Raw genomic sequence first — 20,995 nt, forward strand, 5'->3', positions numbered from 1 at the left:
ACACACACACACTTATCTGAAACATTTATACTCTCTGTCTATCCCCACCCCGGCACTCTCCCCTGTCAGTCCCTTCTCTTCTCACCTCTCCTCATGCAGCCACCGCTGCCGCTGGTGGACCTGCCTCTCCGTGCGTTAGCAGGACAGTGGGTGCGGGAGCCGGGCATCAGGGGTCAGAAGGCGGCAGCAGAAGTGTGGCTGCAGGAGCCGGGCAGCGGGGATCATGAGGCGGGAGCCGGCAGCTTAATTGTGGGGGCAGGAGCCAGGCCGCGGGGGCAGGAGCCAGGCCGCGGGGGTCAGAAGGCTGGAGCTGGCACCCCACTGCCGCTGCTGGTCCTGCCTCTCCGTGCGGGAGCAGGACAGTGGGTGCGGGAGCTGGGCACCAGGGGTCAGGAGGCGGGAGGCAGCAGCAGAAGTGTGGCTGCGGGTGCTGGGCAGCAGGGATCAGGAGGTGGGAGCCGGCAACCTAAGTGTGGCTGCGGCAGCCGGACAGCGGGGATCAGGAGGCGGGAGCCAGCATCTTAAGTGTGTGGGCGGAAGCGGGGCAACGGGGATCAGAAGCGGCTGACTCATAACAATGCCGCAGACTTTGGGCCCCCTGAACGGGGATGCAGACAGTTGCGCCCTCAGGGCGACTGCGCTGTGTGCCAGGCACCGCTGGCACACACGTAGTTATGGCCCTGTGTAAAACTGATTCCACAATGTATACTAACTCTCATCTGGATGCTTATGATGCTATAACCTCTTGTACTTTTAATCACAAATAAAGCATTTATAAAAAAGAAAATAGCAAGGTACGCTTCACAAATACAATAATATAACATTTAACATTAGAGAAAGTATAGCTAGTAATAAAAAAATCTATGCATGTTATAACACAAAAAAATAGACAAGCAGAAAATATAAGTATAGCACTAAAAATTTACTCTAATGGTATTACTAAAATGTGGAAAGTATCAGATAATACATGTTATTTCTTTATACTGAATTATCTGGAATATCAATAGACTCTTGAATGTTTAACAGATATCTTAATCAACTGAGGCATGTATCAATTTGAGAAATGTGTGTGTGTGTGTGTGTGTGTGTGTGTGTGTGTGTGTGTGTGTATATATATATATATATATATATATATATATATATATATAACATACACACATATGTATATATAATATACACACATGATTATTATATTTGGTCTTGTCCAGAGAGGTATTACTTAACTTCCGATCAACTGTGTATTACTTGCTGTGTATCGCGTCCCTTAAATGTGTCTCTCATGCAGGTTAAAGAAAAAGCCACCATTAATTTGCAGAGTTGGATGAGCTTATAGTAACTCAATTCAAAGTTAGACTTCAGAATAGAGTTAATGCATGTTCTTAAACACCTGGTTTACAGATTTTCTAGGTAGATAGTGCTGGTCTCAAAGTATAACAGAAGTGGAAGCAGTAATGATGTGGTTAAACTATTTTCTGTTTTGCCATCTGTGCCACAAGAGTCCTGGCTCAATATCCTGTTGTACCGTCAGTGCTTGTCACTTCTCAATAGAATAAATCCTCATATGCATCAGGTATCACAGACTCTGTGTACCATCACAGTTCATCACACCTGTTAGAGGTGGGCTAATAGGCGTGTTGAACCTTGAAGCATGCTCTGCTATTTTTATGGTTCTGCCATACCAAAGTTATGTATTTACCTGTATAAGTGCGGATCCCTCTGTGGTGTTTTCTAGTGGCAAATTGGGGAAGAGTATACACATTCCCCAAATAGATTTCTGTTGCTATTTGTAATAAATGTTTTAAATATTTTGTATTTATTTATTTATTTATTTTTAAAACAAAATTATATCATTACTTTTTATTACCGAAGCCCGGATCCCAAAGTTACTTAACATGTCTAAGACTGAGCTGATCATCTTCCCACCCTCCCACACAACCTCCCACAATTTCACTATCTATACATGGCACTACTATCTCCTGTAGCCCCCAAGTGCGCAGTCTTAGAGTAATCCTTGACTTCTCCCTCTCCTTCAAACCACACATTCAGCAACTATCACAAACTTGTCACCTATCACAAACCTGTCATTTTCATCTCAAAAATATTTCCAGGACCAGACCCTTTCTCACCCAGGATGCCACTAAGACCCTTATCCACTCGCTGGTCATCTCCAGACTGGACTACTGTAATCTCCTCCTGACTGGCATCCCTAACACATGCATCTCTCCAATCCAATCTATCCTTAATGCTGCTGCCCGGATCATCTTCCTCACCAAATGCACTACATCCACCTCACCTCTCTTACTAGCCTTTCACTGGCTCCCCTTAGAAACATAGAAACATAGAATTTGTCGGCAGATAAGAACCACTTGGCCCATCTAGTCTGCCCCTTTTTTTTTTTTTTATATTATTTTTATCTCTAACCTTATTTGATCCTTATTTCTTTGTAAGGATATCCTTATGTCTATCCCATGCATGTTTAAATTGCTCTACTGTCTTAGCCTCTACCACCTCTGATGGGAGGCTATTCCACTTGTCCACTACCCTTTCTGTGAAATAATTTTTCCGCAAATTTCCCCTGAACCTCCCCCCCTCCAGTCTCAGTGCATGTCCTCGTGTCCTATTGCTTCTCTTCATTTGGAGAATGTTTCCCTCCTGGACTTTGTTAAAACCCTTGATATATTTGAAAGTTTCTATCATGTTCCCCCTTTCCCTTCTCTGCTCCAAACTATACATATTGAGATTTCTTAGTCTTTCTGGGTATGTTTTGTGATGTAGGCCATGCACCATTTTAGTTGCCCTCTTTGTACAGTTTCTAATGTATTAATATCCTTTTGAAGATATGGCCTCCAGAATTGAACACAGTATTCTAGATGAGGCCGCACCAATGACCTATACAGTGGCATTATTACTTCTTTCTTTCTGCTGCTGATTCCTCTCCCAATGCAGCCAAGCATCTGACTAGCCTTCCTCATTGCCTTGTTACATTGCTTACCTGCCTTTAAGTCATCTGAAATAGTGACTCCTAGATCCCTTTCCTCCTCAGTAGTTTCCAGTATAGTGCCATTAATACTGTATTTAGCTTTAGGATTTTTGAGACCCAAGTGCATGATTTTGCATTTTTTGGCATTAAACTGTAATTGCCAGACTCTTGACCATTCCTCTAGTCTACCTAGATCCTCAAACATTTGTTTTACCCCACCTGGTGTGTCTACCCTGTTGCATACCTTTGTGTCATCTGCAAAAAGGCATACTTTCCCTTTAATGCCATTTGCAATGTCACCAATAAAGATATTAAAAAGCACTGGTCCAAGTACAGATCCCTGGGGTACTCCACTGGTAACATTTCCCTCCTGTGAATGCACTCCATTTACCACAACTCTCTGTTTTCTATCCTGCAACCAAGATCTTATCCATTCAATAATCCTAATATCCAATCCCAAACTTTCAAGTTTATTTAGCAGTCTGCAATGTGGAACTGTGTCAAAAGCCTTACTAAAGTCTAGATAAGCTATATCCATGGCTCCACCTTTATCCATCACTTTAGTCACACAATCAAAAAAGTCAATAAGATTTGTTTGACATGATCTCCCCCCAGTGAATCCATGCTGTTTGGGATCCAGTAAATTGCCGGATTTGAGATAATCTACAACTCTTTCTTTTAAGAGTGTTTCCATCAATTTCCCTACTACTGATGTAAGACTCACTGGTCTGTAGTTGTTTGCCTCTTCCTTGCTTCCACTTTTGTGCAGTGGGACTACGTTTGCTTTTTCCAGTCCCCTGGAATTACTCCTGTAGCTAATGACTGGTTGAATAATTCTGTCAATGGTGCTACCAGCACCTCTTTAAGTTCTTTTAGTATCCTTGGATGTATCCCATCTGGCCCCATAGATTTGTCCACGTTCAGCTTTGAGAGTTCTGTTAGGACCTTCTCCTCTGTAAATGTACTTGTTTCATTTTCCTGAATATCCCTGCAACTTAACTGTGGCCCCTTCCCCTCTCTTTCAGTAGTAAATACTGAGCAAAAATAATCATTAAGATGATCTGCTATTAAATTGTCTCCTTCAACAAGACTCCCAGTGTCCGTCTTTAGTTTTATAATTCCGCCTTTTGTTTTCCTCCTTTCGCTTATATACCTAAAAAAAGTTTTGCCTCCTTTACCCACTGACTGGGCCATTTTCTCCTCAGCTTGTGCCTTTGCACATCTGATTACCTTCTTTGTCTCCTTCTGTCTAACAAGATATATATTTTTGTCTTCATTATTTTGTGTCTGCTTATATTTCCTAAAAGCCATCTTTTTTGCTCTCACAATATTTGCTACTTCTTTTGCAAACGACACTGGCTTCCTTTTCCTTGTGTTTTTCCTAACAGTTTTGATACAAAGGTCTGTTGCCTTCAATATTGCACATTTTAATGTTTCCCACCTCTCCTGCACTGTTTCCAAGTTCCTCCACTCTGCCAAAGAATCGCTTACACATTTTCCCATCCCTACAAAATCAGCCTTCCTAAAATCCAACACCTTTGTTTTTGTATGGGACGAGTCAGTCTCTGTCTTAATGCTGAACAATACTGCTTGATGATCACTGGATCCCAGGTTTTCACCCACTTTTACGTCCGATAATCTGTCTCCATTTGTAAGTATTAAGTCTAATATTGCGTCTTTCCGAGTGGGCTCCCTCACCAATTGGTGGAGGGATGCTCCCTGAAGGGAATTTAAAATGTTCCTACTTCTAGTGGAACTAGCAACAGACACCTCCCAGTTTACATCAGGAAGATTAAAGTCTCCCATGATTATTACCTCTCCTTTTAATGCCATTTTAGTTATGTCCTGCAATAGGTTCTTGTCAAGTTCCTCTTCCTGACCTGGTGGCCTGTATATCACGCCAATACGAATAATCAACTTTTCCCCTGTTTCTATGGTCACCCAAAGGGCCTCAGTTTTTTCTTCAATACTTTGTATTAATGTAGTATTTATGGCTTTTTTTACATACATTGCTACCCCTCCTCCGATTTTTCCAATTCTGTCCTTCCTAAATAAAGTATATCCCGGTATAGCTATGTCCCAGTCATGATTTTCATTGTACCATGACTCTGTAATTGCCACAATGTCTAGATCATCCCTTGTCATTATTGCAGTTAGTTCTGGGATTTTATTTCCAAAGCTCCTCGCATTTGCACACATAGCTTTTAGAGTTTTGTTTGTGCTTTTTCTGTTCCTAGCTATGTTCTTCTCTCTGCCTATTTCTATTTGGTTTTGATCTGAATTATCTTCTGTTGCTGTGGATATGCTTCCTATTCCCTTTGCCTGCAGAAACAATACCTCTGTGTTGGGGGAGCAGATTTCTTTATTCCTGTTTGGTTCACTGCCCCCTTTGTTAGTTTAAATAGTTCTTGATGAAGCATCCAAACTGTTCAGTTAGTATTCTTGTTCCCCTTGAAGATGGGTGCAGACCGTCACTTTTGTATAAGCTCCTATCTTGCCAGATGGTGTGACTGTGGCCTATAAATCCAAATCTCTCCTCATTGCACCATGTCCTTAGCCAAACATTGAAGTTTCTGATGCAATGAGTTCTGTCTTCCCCTCTGTGTACTGGCAATACTTCTGAAAAAGATACAGTGGTTGCCACCTGCTTCAGAGCAGTCCCTAACTTCCTAAATTCATCTTTTACAGCCATGAGTTCAGCATTTGCCAGGTCATTTGTCCCTAGGTGGACAATGACATCCACCTCCCCATATTTTCTTGCTGCCTTCAAAATCCATTTCAAGCTTCTCACACTCCCTTACAAAGCCCTCACTCACTCCTCTCCCAGTTACATCTCTGACCTTATTTCCCTTTACACTCCCACCCGTCCTCTTCGTTCTGCTAATGCATGCTGCCTCTCCTGCCTTCTGATTAATTCCTCCCACTCCTACCGTCAAGATTTTGCACGTGCTGCTCCCTTTTTCTAGAATTCTCTACCTCTCCCCCTCAGACTCTCCGCCTCTCTACAAAACTTCAAACGGCTCTCAAGACACACTTCTTCACCAAACCCATCCGTCTCTCATCCTAAGCCTTCTGTGGCCCACGCTCATTTTCTACCCCATCTGTGTCACCCCCCCTGTCTGTGTACCCCTCCCCTTTAGAATGTAAGCTCTCACGAGCAGGGTCCTCTTCCCTCATGTGCTTTTACGTCTCTTAATTAACTTATCTTCTTTTCAATACTCCTTTTGATGGCACCAAATCCTTCGGTTTTCTGCCACCCTGATACTTATTTCAGTGCTGTTTACTGACACAGCAATGTTTATATACCTTGTACATGTCCTATATTGTATTGAACTGTAAGTCACTGTCTTCATGTTTTGCTTATTTGTTTACTCTGTAATTGGGTGCTGCGGATCCCATGTGGTGTCATACAAATAAAGGATAATAATAATAATAATAATAATAATAATAATATTAGCACCTGTTTATTTGCTATGGTTCTTTTTCTGAGTTTAATTGCATAAATAGTCATATTACCAGTATTCTCAGAGGTAGAGTTGACCTGAAAACCATTCAGTGAAATATGTGACTCATCACGCAATTGTCCTTAGGTGTTCCCAGCATACCCGCTGACATTTTTTACCTCCATTCCAGGTTGTATGATGACGCAATTCACATCAATAGAGCAGTAGGTCACATAGAGGGCGATCTTTGCAAAGTATGGAGTGCTTATTATTGATTATTGAAATGAGATAGTGGAGAGGGTGCATTTTTAGGCTTAAATCTTTGTTGTACAGGGGTATACAAGGCCATTTTCACTCTGCAAAAGGACTTGAATAATAAATTATTCTAAACCAAGCCATAGTTTTGTATTCCAGAAGAACATAAACATTTAACGGGATCAGTATGAGTTACCGACGATCGGGATGCCAACCGTCAGTATACCGACAATGGCATCCCGATCGTCAGTATGCCTGCAGCGGGACAAGCACAAAGAGTCCCCTTGCGGGTTTGCTACGCTCGGCACGCTCATACTCATACCCATTTAACTTCCAGTTGCGCTTTCACCAATTAAAAGGTGGTGTGTCAGGGGATTCTCTTAATGCAGCAAACCTCAAGTCCCTAACTAGTTGGAGCCATGTACCAATACATTTTACTAGATTATACATAGATTTTTTGGACACCACACTCACCTTGCTCTCCCCCACCATCTTGTGATCCAACTCGCTGCGTGTTGCGGCGGAGGATACTTATCGCCGGAGCACTTCAGCATCGCTCCAGTGCAAGGACAGCTGCATTTCGGAACAGCGTTATTTGCCATCCCCTTTGCCTGTTTCTGTGCATGTGTAAACTGAGGTCAAACAAGGTCAAACAAGCGCACAGCCGCTGGTTACACAATGAGGAGGCGGTGAAGGGAATCGCTTGGATACCTCTTTGCATCTCCGTAACTCCTTCCCATAGGAGGAAGCGTGGCTTCTAGAATCAGTGCCATCTGAAGATGGCGTTTGTATTCACAGACAAACTCTGAAAATGTTAAGTTTGCTGGACATTGGGCGGCCCTATCGGACCCCTAATAAATATGTGTAAACTAGCAATTCCATATGTGTAACGGGCCATTTTCATGATGACAAATAGCCCTCTTTATCTTTTTATCTCTATTAATGCCCAATGATCATCCCTTAATGTAAGTGAAAATACTAATTTTCTCTTACGTACATTTGTAAAATCAATTAAGTGTCAGGGCTATTCAATCATTACACAGGGAATGCAGGATATATCATGGCTATATCATGGATCTCCTGCTTATCTGGCAGCCGCAATACTGTTTTGAGTTCCACATGGAGCATCATGCATCAAACTCAAAAAAAGGATGCAACCTGTGCTGTCAGGTCGCACATGTGCACTAACACTTCCGCGTACCTGACAGTATAAAGTTGTGCCACTACTAAATAGCAACGTAACTGTAGGTGTTAATGACCAACCGGCAGCTGCTTTTCGGAGCAGCTGTATTTGCATTGAAGCAATCTTCAATTGCCCTGGGAATATTGTATCCAATGTTGCAACTCACGGCGACTTGAATAGTATCAGAGGACAGATTCATTAATATCCCCCTAAGTTTCTACCTTTTATTTTTTCTGTTCATGCTGCCAGTATTTTTTTTTACCGCTTCTACCACCCCTTTCCTTACCTCCTACCCCTTCTTGTGTGTTATTTTTTTGTCTCTACTTAATTTTTCAGTGGAAACTTCCAAGTATTAAACTTCCATTTAAGTTTGTCGCATCTAAAGCCGAAATCTGTCAGAGGAACCATTTCATCAAAATGGGGAGGTTAAGAGGAAGCATTTCAGACTTTTCTGTGTATATTTTTGGTTAAACCATCTTTTTTCTAAGTGCAGTGATGACCCCTTGTCTTCTGTACGTGTTCCTCAGTTCCTGTCCCCAGCAGGTAAGAGAGTCTGCTTTTATCCCCTGCCCTTATTTCCAGCTACAGTCTCACTTACCAGTTCACTTAAACAGGCTTCTTTAGGTTGAACATTTTACTTGAGAAAGGAAATAAGAGCAGAAATCTATGGGTCACTGTACCTGCTTTCTTCTTTTTCACAAAAGCCCTCCTTCCTAAACAGCCTTTGTATTTGGCTTGGATTTTTGAAACTACAATTAGAGAAAACATGAAGATTTAGCACACAAATACAAATGAGAAACATTGTGGGGTCTATAAAACATTACAATATTGAGTAAAAGTCACTGCTAATATAGATATAGATGAGAAACGATGATGACACCACATCTTTCATCCATTAATGATAATTATATTGTACATGTGACTTACACAAATTATCTAGGAGGTGTATTCTACCATTCAGAGCTAACAATACTAATACCTATCGGCTATAAAATGAGTCTTTGCTTTGAGTGAGAAATTTTAATATTACCCAGCTGATGCTTCTTCTGTTCAAATGAATCCACAGTGGCAAATAAAGTACAAGGAAAACGTATAAAGAGCTTTGTTCTGAAAAAGAGTAAAACACAATAAATTAACTGTGTGGAGATATGATGCTTCAGATCACCTGTGATACACACTGGAGAGAATAGAAATATAACTTACAAAATTACGATTACTATTAGTATCATGCATACACAAGTGTACCAGGCCAGGCAGTCATATTGTGTGCGCTACATAGGTTACAAAGGGTGGGATAACCAATATGTGGAGACATAAGACACCTTGGAGGAAATATAAAAGAGAAGGATGGAGAGAGGGCCAGAGGCTGACTGGCAAGGAGGGCAGGGTGCCATCTGCTCCCCAGGCCAGTAAGATTAAGTGATCCAGGGCCGCCTGGTTGCCGGAGGCAAACAGAGGTGCGACTGCTTCCAACTTATCTGAGTAATAACATTTAACTCCCCTGCCTGGCTGCTGAACAGTGGGGGCTATCAGAAAATGGCTGCCCCCATAGCAGGCTATAAGAAAATGGCTACCGCTGACCAATGGGGAGCCAGGTGTCCTTTCCCAGGACCCTAGGGGTTACAGAGTGGATAAAGAGGTCAGGGTTTATTGTAGGAGTTGGGTTGATTCCTTCTGCTGGAGTATATACAGGGAGGGGGCGACAGAGGCCAGTACAGTAAGGAGCAGTCTAGAATAGTGATATGTGAATTCCCTGCATAAAGAGTGATCTTCCCTGCCAGCTTCACCTCTGGAGAGATTGTATTGGGAGTCAGCAGCTGTCTGCAAACTAAAGCAGATAAAAAACAGTACACTGTTATTATACTATATAGCTCTACCTCTGCCCCCACATTGTAGACACTACCACTGTAAAGCTCTACCCTCATGTACTCTGTCACTGTGCAGCCCCCTCCGACCCCACCCAGTGTACACTAGAACTATGCAGCCCCACCTGTGCCCACTGCCACTGTGCATCCCCTTGTGTCCCCACCCTGTGTACACTGGTACTATGCAGCCCCACCTGTGCCCACTGACACTCTGCAGTCCCACCTGTGCCCCCACCCTGTGTTCACTGGTACTATGCAGCCCACCTGTGCCCACTGACACCACGCATTCCCCTGTGCCCTCACCATGTTTACACTGATACTATGCAACCCCACCTGTGCCCACTGACACCGTGCATCCCCCTGTGCCCCCACCCTGTGTACACTGGTACTATGCAGCCCACCTGTGACCATTAACACCGTGCATCCCCCTGTGCCCCCACCCTGTGTACATTGGTACTATGCAGCCCACCTGTGCCCACTGACAACGCGCATCACCCTTGTGCCCCCATCCAGTGTACACTGGTGCTATTGTAATACCTAGGTTGGTGTAAGGTGAGTATGTAGGTAACCTGATGTGATTAGGTTTTCTTTTACATGGTGGTAGTAATCTCTGTCATAGGCACAGGTTTCTTAGGTCTTCTTCAGAGAGGTAGGAGGATCAGTCCACTGAAAAAGTTATTTAAAGGATTGTCTCAAAAGAGAACTTGTTTATTGAAGAAGGTGTACCTTTTAGGAGACTTGCGATAAGTTGATAAAGTCATGCTTCCTACAATTGCATTCAATTAACAGTTTACTTTTAAAAAGAATTCCACAATAAAAACAATAAACCTATTTTTATTACGCTGGAACTTGGTGTCCTGTAGTGTTCTTCCATTGGAACAACCAAAAGTTGCCTGGATCAGAATTACTGAGTGACCACAGACATACAAGCAATTTAACAATACCACATTGCTGTTACCACTAACTTTGTATGAACAGAATTATACAATGGGTCTTTGTAAATGTATCTGCATGCAACATTAATCAAATCTTACCTAAGATAGTCAAAAGACTTATTCTACATAAATGGATGCAAAGATATAAGCACCCGACAATACAATTATTACTAATATATTACTCTATTATGGATCCAATATAATACCAAATTGCGTGCAGCAGATTCTGTACATATTGGGCCTAATTCAGCAAGGAACGCAAAGCAGAAAAAAATCGCAGAAAATGCAAAAATACGTAAAACATGAGACAAAATGAGATGAAAATCTGCAAAAATTAGACAAAAACACAGGATTTTAATACCTACCGGTAAATCCTTTTCTCCTAGTCCGTAGAGGATGCTGGGGTCCACTTCAGTATTATGGGGTATAGACGGTTCCGCAGGAGCCATGGGCACTTTAAGACTTTCAAAGGGTGTGAACTGGCTCCTCCCTCTATGCCCCTCCTCCAGACCTCAGTATAGGAACTGTGCCTAGGGAGACGAACATTTAGAGGAAAGGATTTACTATTAATTTAACGGTGAGATTCATACCAGCTCACACCTCAACCATGCCGCACAACATGGCATTCAACATAACACACGCCAACAGGCATGAACCATTTGCAGCAACATGCTGAAAATAACCGTAACACAACACTTGTGTAACTACAAACTAACAACTGCAGGAAAAATACGCATTGGGTCGGGCGCCCAGCATCCTCTCGGACTAGGAGAAAAGGATTTACCAGTAGGTATTAAAATCCTGTTTTCTCATACGTCCTAGAGGATGCTGGGGTCCACTTCAGTACCATGGGGTTATACCAAAGCTCCAGTACGGGCGGGAGAGTGCGGATGACCCTGCAGCACCGAGTGACCAAACTTGAGGTCCTCATCGGCCAAGGTGTCAAACTTGTAGAACTTAGCAAACGTGTTTGCCCCTGACCAAGTAGCTGCTCGGCAAAGCTGCAATGCCGAGACCCCCGGGCAGCCGCCCAGGATGAGCCCACCTTCCTAGTGGAGTGGGCATTCACCGAATTCGGTACCGGCAATCCTGCCGTGGAATGAGCGTGCTGAATCGTCCCTCTGATCCAGCGTGCGATAGTCTGCTTAGAAGCAGGACACCCAATCTTGTTGGAAGCATACAGGACAAACAGAGCCTCTGTTTTCCTTATCCGAGTTGTTCTTGCAACATAAATTTTCACAGCTCTGACAACATCCAGAGACTTTGACGCTGCAAAGGTGTCAGTAGCCACTGGCACCACGATAGGTTGATTTATATGGAAAGAAGAAACCACCTTTGGAAGAAATTGCTGACGAGTTCTTAGCTCAGCCCTGTCTTCATGGAAGATCAGATAAGGGCTCTTGTGAGACAAGGCCCCCAACTCAGACACCCTCCTTGCGGATGCCAAGGGCAATAGCATGACCACTTTCCAAGTGAGAAATTTCAACTCTATCTCCTGGAGAGGTTCAAACCAATCCGATTGAAGGAACTGCAACACCACGTTAAGATCTCATGGTGCCACCGGAGGCACAAATGGAGGTTGGATGTGCAGAACCCCTTTCACGAACGTCTGAACTTCTGGAAGGGAGGCCAATTGTTTCTGAAAGAAAACGGACAAGGCCGAAATCTGGACCTTGATTGAACCCAATCGTAGGCCCGCATCCACACCCGCCTGGAGAAAATAGAGAAAACGTCCCAACTGAAACTCTTCCGTTGGAGCCTTCTTGGTTTCACACCAAGACACATATTTTCTCCAAATACGGTGGTAATGTCTAGACGTTACTCCTTTCCTGGCCTGAATAAGAGTGGGAATGACTTCTTTGGGAACACCCTTTCGGGCTAGGATCCGGCGCTCAACAGCCATGCCGTCAAACGTAGCCGCGGTAAGTCTTGATACACGCACGGCCCCTGCTGCAGCAGGTCCTCGCGAAGAGGAAGAGGCCGAGGATCTTCTATGAGCAACTCCTGAAGATCTGGATACCAAGCCCTCCTTGGCCAGTCTGGGACAATGAGGATCGCTCAAACCCTTGTTATGATCATGAGAACTTTCGGTATGAGTGGAAGTGGAGGGAAGATAAACACTGACCGAAACACCGACTGGGTCAGTAGTGCATCCACTGCTATTGCTTGAGGGTCTCTCGACCTGGAACAATATCTTTGGAGCTTCTTGTTGAGACAAGATGCCATCATGTCTACTTGAGGAACTCCCCAAAGACTTGTCACCTCTGTGAAGACTTCTTGGTGGAGGCCCCATTCTCCTGGATGGAGATCGTGTCTGCTGAGGAAGTCTGCTTCCCAGTTGTCCACTCCCGGAATGGAAAGCTCTTACATGTCTTTCTGCCCAGAGGAGGATCTTTGTCACCTCTGCCATTGCCACTCTGCTTTTCATTCCGCCCTGACAGTTTATGTACGCGACTGCTGTTACATTGTCCGACTGGATCTGTATGGGTTGATCTTGTAGAAGATGCACCGCTTGAAGAAGCCCATTGTAAATGGCTCTCAACTCCAGAACATTTATGTGAAGACAAGTTTCTTGACTTGACCATCTTCCTTGGAAGCTTTCCCCTCGGGTGACTGCTCCCCAACCTCGGAGACTTGCATCCGTGGTTACTAGTCCTAAATCCCGAACCTGCGTCCCTCTAGTAGGTGAGAACTGTGTAGCCACCACAGGAGCGAAATTCTGGCTTTGGATGACAGGATTATCCTCTGATGCATGTGTAGATGGGAACCTGACCACTTGTCCAACAGGTCCCACTGGAACGCTCTGGCATGGAAACGGTCAAATTGTATGGCCTCGTAGGCCGCTACCATCTTCCCCAACAACCGAATGCATTGCTGAATCGACACTCTTGTTGGTTTCAGAATCTGTTTGACCATTCTCTGGATTTCCAGAGCCTTTTACACTGGAAGAAATACTCTCTGTACTTCTGTGTCCAGTATCATCCCCAAAAAGGACAATCTTGTCGTGGGTTCCAACTGTGACTTTGGAAAATTTATGATCCAAACGTGTTGTTGAAGTACTGTCAGGGAGAGTGCAATGTTCTGCACCAACCATTCCCTGGACCTCGCTTTTATCAGGAGATCACCCAGGTAAGGAATTATATTGACTCCTTTCTGTCGAAGGAGGATCATCATCTCCGCCATCACCTTGGTGAAAACTCTCGGTGCCGTGGAGAGTCCAAAAGGCAACGTCTGGAACTGGTAATGGCAATCCTGTACTGCAGATCTCAGATAAGCTTGATGTGGAGGATAAATGGGAACATGTAAGTAGGCATCTTTTATGTCCACTGACACCATGAAATCCCCTTCCTCCAGATTGGAAATCACTGCCCTCAGAGATTCCATCTTGAACTTGAACCTTTGCAGGTAGAGATTCAGAGTCTTCAGGTTTAGAATTGGTCTGACCGAGCCGTCCGGCTTCGGAACTACGAATAGGCTTGAATAAAACCCCTGGCCTTGTTGTAACAGGGGAACCAGGACAATGACCTGATCCTGACACAATTTTTGTATTGCTGCTGCTACTACATCCCTGTCTGGGATATAAGCTGGTAAGGCCGATTTGAAAAATCGGCATGGGGGAATGTCCTGAAACTCCAGCTTGTACCCGTGGGACACAATTTGCAAGACCCATGGGTCCAGGCCAGATTGAACCCAAATCTGACTGAAGAGTCTCAGACGTGCCCCCACCTGAGCGGACTCCCGAAAGGGAGCCCCAGCGTCATGCTGAAGATTTGGCAGAAGCAGAGGTTGTCTTCTGCTCCTGTGATCCTGTAGACGCTGTGGACTTTTTTCCTTTTCCCCTTCCTTTACCTGCAAAGAAAGGGGAACCTTTGGCCTTTTTGTATTTATTAGGCCGAAAGGACTGCATCTGAGAATGATGTGACTTTTTAGCCGGCGCAGGAGCATTGGGCAAGAATGTCGACTTATCTGCGGTAGCCGCAGAAACCAAGGCATCCAGCCCATCTCCAAACAGGGCCTTGCCCTTGTACGGGATAGCCTCCATATTCCTTTTGGAATATACTTCAGCATTCCATTGGCGAATCCACAACGCCCTACGTGCTGAAATCGCCATGGTAGCGGCTCTTGATCCCAAGAGACCAATATCTTTCATGGCTTCTAGCATATACGCAGCAGCGTCCTAGATATGACCTAACTTCAGGAGTATCTTGTCTCTATCTATTGTGTCAGTGTCTGAGGACAGGTTTTCTGACCACTTTTCAATAGCACTACTCACCCACGCACAGGCAATGGTAGGCCTGAATAGTGTCCCATTGGCTACATAAATAGATTTCAACGTAGTCTCCAACTTGCGGTCTGCCGGCTCCTTAAATGAAGCCGTCCCAGGCGCAGGGAGAATCACCTTCTTAGTTAACCGTGACAGGGCACTGTCTAAGACAGGAGGTGACTCCCACCTTTTCCTGTCTTCTGCAGGGAAAGGGTAAGCTACCAGAATTCTTTTGGTAATCTGAAATTTCTTTTCAGGGTTAGCCCAAACTCCCTCAAAGAGTGTGTTCAGCTCATGAGATGGAGGGAAAGTTACGTTAATTTTCTTTTCTTTTTAAAAGTAAGCCTCCTCCTGTAGTAAAGGAGGGGGCTCCATAACTTCTAACACCTCCTTTATAGCAATAATCATGTACTGAATGTTTTTTGCTAACTTTGGATCTATTCCCCTGGAATCACTAGTGTCGACACAGGAGTCGGAGTCCGTGTCGGTATCAGTTTGTACTACATGTGCGGAATCACTAGTGTCGACACAGGAGTCGGAGTCCGTGTCGGTATCAGTTTGTACTACATGTGCAAATGATCTTTTATGTGACCCAGAGGGGTCCCCTGTGGATGAAAAGGCATAAACCTCACACGTCAGATGCTTCCACGCGCCACTCAAGCACACTTATCTTATGAAATAAAGACACCACAACTGTAGTTGGCGTGAAAGGGGTCAGCTTTTATTTTCTGACTGAGAGGGAGGCCTATTAAATACTAAAACTAAAATGCAGACTTCCCTCTCTAACTAAAGGTGGCGAGGAGAAGAACGGTTAAACATAATAAATGTAACATGGGTGATAAACATTATAATACATAAAAACAAGCAGTAAAAAACATATGTGTGAGGGAGCCTCCTGCCCCAGATGTTCCGGGATCGGCCTCCTGCCTCCATCCCAGACATCGAAAATCAAAAATCCAAGGACAGGGGTCGACCTTCTGCCACTACCCCTGTCCCCCAACGGTTGCAGGGACGGAGGTACGCTCCGCCCCTACGGGATAAAAGTTGGGCCACCGGCCCCGACATCCACATATGTTTTATACTAATTATATGGACCCACTTGTCAAAATGATGCCCGTAAACTAATTCTAAAAGATATAAATTACCTATAAATACACCCAAACTGACTAACTGTGAACTCATCATTAAATTTAAGTAACCGTTCAGAAAACCGGCCACCGAAAGCCGACACAATGAACCCAACAGTAAAACCAAAACCAACTCTGTTTTGTTTGTTTTTTGGGGCGGGAGGGCGGGTTACGTGAAGACACTGAAAGAGGCAGGAAATGGTGGATTAGCCACCTATATCCAGGCTGTACAGCCCCTATCCACAATCCGGCCAATGGCCTCCCGGTTCCTCCCTCTACGTTCCTCCCACTACAAAAACATTAACCCCTTGCAGGCCAAAGTGATGCACCGAGCAGCGCTCTGCAAGCACGGACTGTGTGTTTATGCTGCTGCTTTCATATTCTATTCATTACGCAGTCTTAAACCTCACACGTCAGATGCTTCCACGCGCCACTCAAGCACACTTATCTTATGAAATAAAGACACCACAACTGTAGTTGGCGTGAAAGGGGTCAGCTTTTATTTTCTGACTGAGAGGGAGGCCTATTAAATACTAAAACTAAAATGCAGACTTCCCTCTCTAACTAAAGGTGGCGAGGAGAAGAACGGTTAAACATAATAAATGTAACATGGGTGATAAACATTATAATACATAAAAACAAGCAGTAAAAAACATATGTGTGAGGGAGCCTCCTGCCCCAGATGTTCCGGGATCGGCCTCCTGCCTCCATCCCAGACATCGAAAATCAAAAATCCAAGGACAGGGGTCGACCTTCTGCCACTACCCCTGTCCCCCAACGGTTGCAGGGACGGAGGTACGCTCCGCCCCTACGGGATAAAAGTTGGGCCACCGGCCCCGACATCCACATATGTTTTATACTAATTATATGGACCCACTTGTCAAAATGATGCCCGTAAACTAATTCTAAAAGATATAAATTACCTATAAATACACCCAAACTGACTAACTGTGAACTCATCATTAAATTTAAGTAACCGTTCAGAAAACCGGCCAACTGCCAGGTTACCAACCTGCCACCGCCACCGAACTAAAAAAAAAAACCCACAGAACAAAAACAGCAAAACTAACTAGAGAGACCTAACAAATCACAAGAGAAAACCAAATGAACTATCAAAAGGAAAGAACTATCTAAAGGGACCTAAGAATGTGAATAATGTCCTCCAGGAAGATCAGCATGCCAGCCGGGGACAAATGCACCCCGTCAGACCGGTATTGTGTCGCATCACGGTAGGAAATACCCCCGTGCGGCACAACCAGCCCGCCATGCTGGAGGACAGCACGCCCAACGACCGAATTGACCCTCCTCCGAACCAGGTCAATCGCCCCGGGGTTAAAGGCTCCGCGCCAAGACCGCCGGGGAACGATGTCCGACCAGAGGATGAGGCAAAACGGCCAGTCAGCCATGAGTTCCAGTAGCTGGCGCCTGATTTCGAGGCGAATGTCGAGCCCAGTGCGGCGTACCAGATCATTGCCCCCCAGATGCAAGACCAAAATCAGGGGGTACCCAAATCGGCCAACTGCCGCCCGAAGCCAGTCCCGCAGGCTATCCCAGCGGAGGCCTCTACGCCCCAACCAGCGCACAGCCTGCAGCTCCGGAAACCGGGCGGTGTCGCAGGCCAGAGCCGACACGGACAGCCAATATATGTAGGAATGGCCGACAAACCATAGAAAGTGCGGATCTAATCGCCGCCCTGCAAAAGAAGGTGTGACTAAGGTTAGGAATGAAATAAATAAGGTATGTAAATGATAAACCTGACGAGGGAGTGGGGGCCGCCCAATTTGACTTGAGGCAAAAACAAAACTTTGTTAGCCGGCAAAAGCCGAAATTAAAACCAACGATAAAACAAAAATTCCTCAAGGCCCCCGCAATCACAAAGTGCAACTGCGACGAGCGGCTAGTCCTCAAAGGGGCGCACTGGGAGGAAAAGGCCTGATATAGCGTCTGACTGCACCAGACCTCCACCTACCCAGTGCCCGGACTTCGACCTCGGACCAACCCGCCGCAGCGGCAGCTGAAGCAGCGCCGATGCGGAAAGAGTGAGTCCCATAGTCGGCCGGAGATAGACCCAGGTACGAGACACAACGCCCCAAAACCGACCGGAATTGATATCTGGTCAACGGGGAGCCGTCACTATGGACGAGCCACCCGGTGGGCGTTGGAGGCCGTATGGACGAATATGCCCGGGCCGCGGAAACTGGACAAATGCCCCGCGCACGAGCCGGACCCATTCGAACCCACTGCCCCCTGCCGGCTACGTCAGTCTTGGAGCGCTGAATCCTGCACCATAAACCGTCGGGGCGGATGACGACGTGGGCCTCCAGCATGGGCGAGACCGAAGCCCGAGAGACGGACACCAGCTCACCCACCCTGAACGCATCGTGGAAGGCCATAGTAAAGGCCGCCCGGAAGAGGCAAACCTCGTATCCCGAAAAGCAAATGCTCTGTAGGGATCCCAAAATCCGCCTCAGCAAAGCGCCGGTGATCGGCTGGCGAGTATCCGGGAGGGTCGGGGTGGCCCGAGCCCAACCTTTCAACACCCGCCGGAGGAAAAAGGACTTCGTAAAATCCGCTTCCCCCCGCAGCTGCAGAAAGTAAGAGATACCTGCCAGAACCCTGTTAACAGACGCCCGCGAAATCCCGTCGGAGTACAGAACCCAGATGTAATCTAAAAGTAAATCATGAGAGGTCTTACCACACTGTCCTCTCTCCAGGAGGAAGCAACACCACCGCTCCCAGGCGGCCCGATAGGCCGCAAAAGTTGCAGGGGCCAATGACCTGTGGGCTAACGCCTCCAATCCGGGTGGATGACCTGCCACACAGAAGCAGGACATAATTCCCCATGGAGGAGAGCTGCAGGAGCCAAGCGCCTAAATCGCCGCAAATCGCCGCGTGACAGGGCATCTGCAATTTCATTACGCACGCCAGGGACATGTTTGGCTCGCAACGTAATGTTGTTGACCAAACATAACAAAACTATCTGCGCAATGACTCGCAATACCGGCAAGGACGTGGATTTTTGGCGGTTGATGGCAAAAACCACGCCCAGATTGTCGCACCAGAAGACAACATGTTTATTACGCAGGGCATCGCGCCATAATTCTAAAGCGACCAGAATAGGAAAAATTTCCAACAACAGCATGTTCGTAGTGAGGCCCATGCGAAGCCAGGCATGCGGCCAAGGAGAGGCACACCAACGACCTGCAAAGTAAGCGCTGAACCCGAAAGCGCCGGAGGCGTCCGTGAAAAGCTCCAGGGTCGGGCTAGACACGATCGCCTCCTGCCAAATACAGGTGCCGTTGAAACGAACAAGAAATTCGTCCCAAATGCTTAGATCCCGACGGATTTCGAGGGACAACCTGAGGAAATGATGCGGGCGTCTAACCCCCACGGTAGCCCGTTCCAATTTTCTACAGAAAACCCTGCCCATGGGGATAACTTTGCAAGCAAAGTTAAACAGGCCCAATAGGGATTGGGCCTGTTTGAGAGTGAGCTTGCCCGCGGACAGCGCATATATGATACCGTCACGTAAACGCAACACCTTGTCCGCAGGAAGCCTACAGAGACCACCGACCGTATCAATCTGGATCCCGAGGTAAACCAAGGAGGCGGAGGGTCCCTCCGTCTTTTCTGGTGCAACCGGAACCCCGAAGCGTGCAAAGAGGGCCAGAGCCCCCTGCAGCAGGTTGACGCAGCGAGGGGAGTCTGAGGGGCCGATAAAAAGAAAATCGTCCAAGTAGTGGGAAATTCCCCGTTCCCCCGTTGCCTGCTGGAGACACCAGTGGAGGAAGGAACTGAATCTCTCAAAGTAGGCGCAAGAGATAGAACAACCCATAGGGAGGCACCGATCTATGTAGTAGCCATCGTCCAGCTTAAAACCCATAAACCTGAAGGCGGAAGGGTGCAGCGGAAGGAGACGAAACGCAGACTGGATGTCCAACTTACACATAACTGCCCCTGGGCCAAAAGACCGTACGGTGTCAATGGCCGAATCAAAGGACAGGTAAACGACCCTACACTGGTCAGCAGGGATAGCATCATTAACCGAGGACCCCACAGGACAGGAAAGGTGTTGGATGAGGCGAAATTTGCCCGCTGTCTTTTTGGGTACTACGCCTACGGGGGACAAGACCAAATCTGGCAAGGGGGGTTCCCGGAAAGGGCCTATCATCCTCCCTAAGGCCACCTCTGCCTCTACCTTGTGCCGGAGCACGTCCGGAAACTCCCGAGCCGAACGCAGGTTAGTACCCGCCCCAGGACCCACCCGTCCATGTATCGGCAAGGGGAAACCTGACGTGAAACCCAAGTGTAAAAATTGGGCGTCCCCCGACCGCGGGTATCGTCGCAGCCAGGGAATGAGCGCGCTAAGTCTAATTGGGGTGGGAGCTGTGGCTAGCGCCGGTGGCCGCGGGAGCGCGACTCTGTCGGGGCTGCGAGCCAAAAGCACTCCCGGTCCCAGGACTGGGGCAATCCTTAATCCCGTGGCCCCCGCCACATCTGATGCAGGAGTGGCGAAAACGACATCGCCCCCCCAAGTCGCATTGTGCATTATTAAAAGCGAAGCATTTCCCATGCCCCGCGCGCCCTGCGCCTCCGCGAAAGCCGGAAGAACGAGAGGCAGGTTTTTTTGCCCATCGTCTTGCCGTGCCGCCGTCATCAGTGGCGGCCGAACCTTGTGTCAGTTCAGAGCACAATTCCACGTCTTTTTTACCAAAGTTATAGATCTGCCGGCCGTGTTGTTTGCGTCGGAAATCCTCGTCGTAGCGCCGCCAGGCAGACCCTTTGTACTTATGGTACAGAACGTGTATGAGAAATTGATAGCGCACCACGTTCATATGTTCATCCGGGCGCGTCTCTAGGTAACACGCCGCAAAGATCAACATGCAGCGTACCCAATTCTGGTAGGACCGCAAAGCGTCCTCACTACCCTGCCCCTTTTTCTT

The 20,995-nt window shown here is 46.4% G+C and overlaps 1 protein-coding gene across 1 annotated transcript in view; it reads right to left on the minus strand.

Annotated features, from left to right (window-relative positions):
* MYO1H (myosin IH) overlaps positions 1-20,995 on the minus strand; it is a 258,284-nt gene that overhangs the window by 101,139 nt on the left and 136,150 nt on the right. Inside the window, exons 21-22 of the mRNA XM_063939130.1 lie at positions 8,892-8,968; positions 8,542-8,610 (exon numbers count right to left, since the gene is read on the minus strand). Coding sequence (XP_063795200.1) covers positions 8,542-8,610; positions 8,892-8,968 — 146 coding nt within the window. The remainder of the gene's footprint in view (positions 1-8,541; positions 8,611-8,891; positions 8,969-20,995) is intronic.

The sequence above is a fragment of the Pseudophryne corroboree genome, chromosome 1 (assembly GCF_028390025.1).
Source record: "Pseudophryne corroboree isolate aPseCor3 chromosome 1, aPseCor3.hap2, whole genome shotgun sequence".
NCBI classification, from domain to species: domain Eukaryota; kingdom Metazoa; phylum Chordata; class Amphibia; order Anura; family Myobatrachidae; genus Pseudophryne; species Pseudophryne corroboree.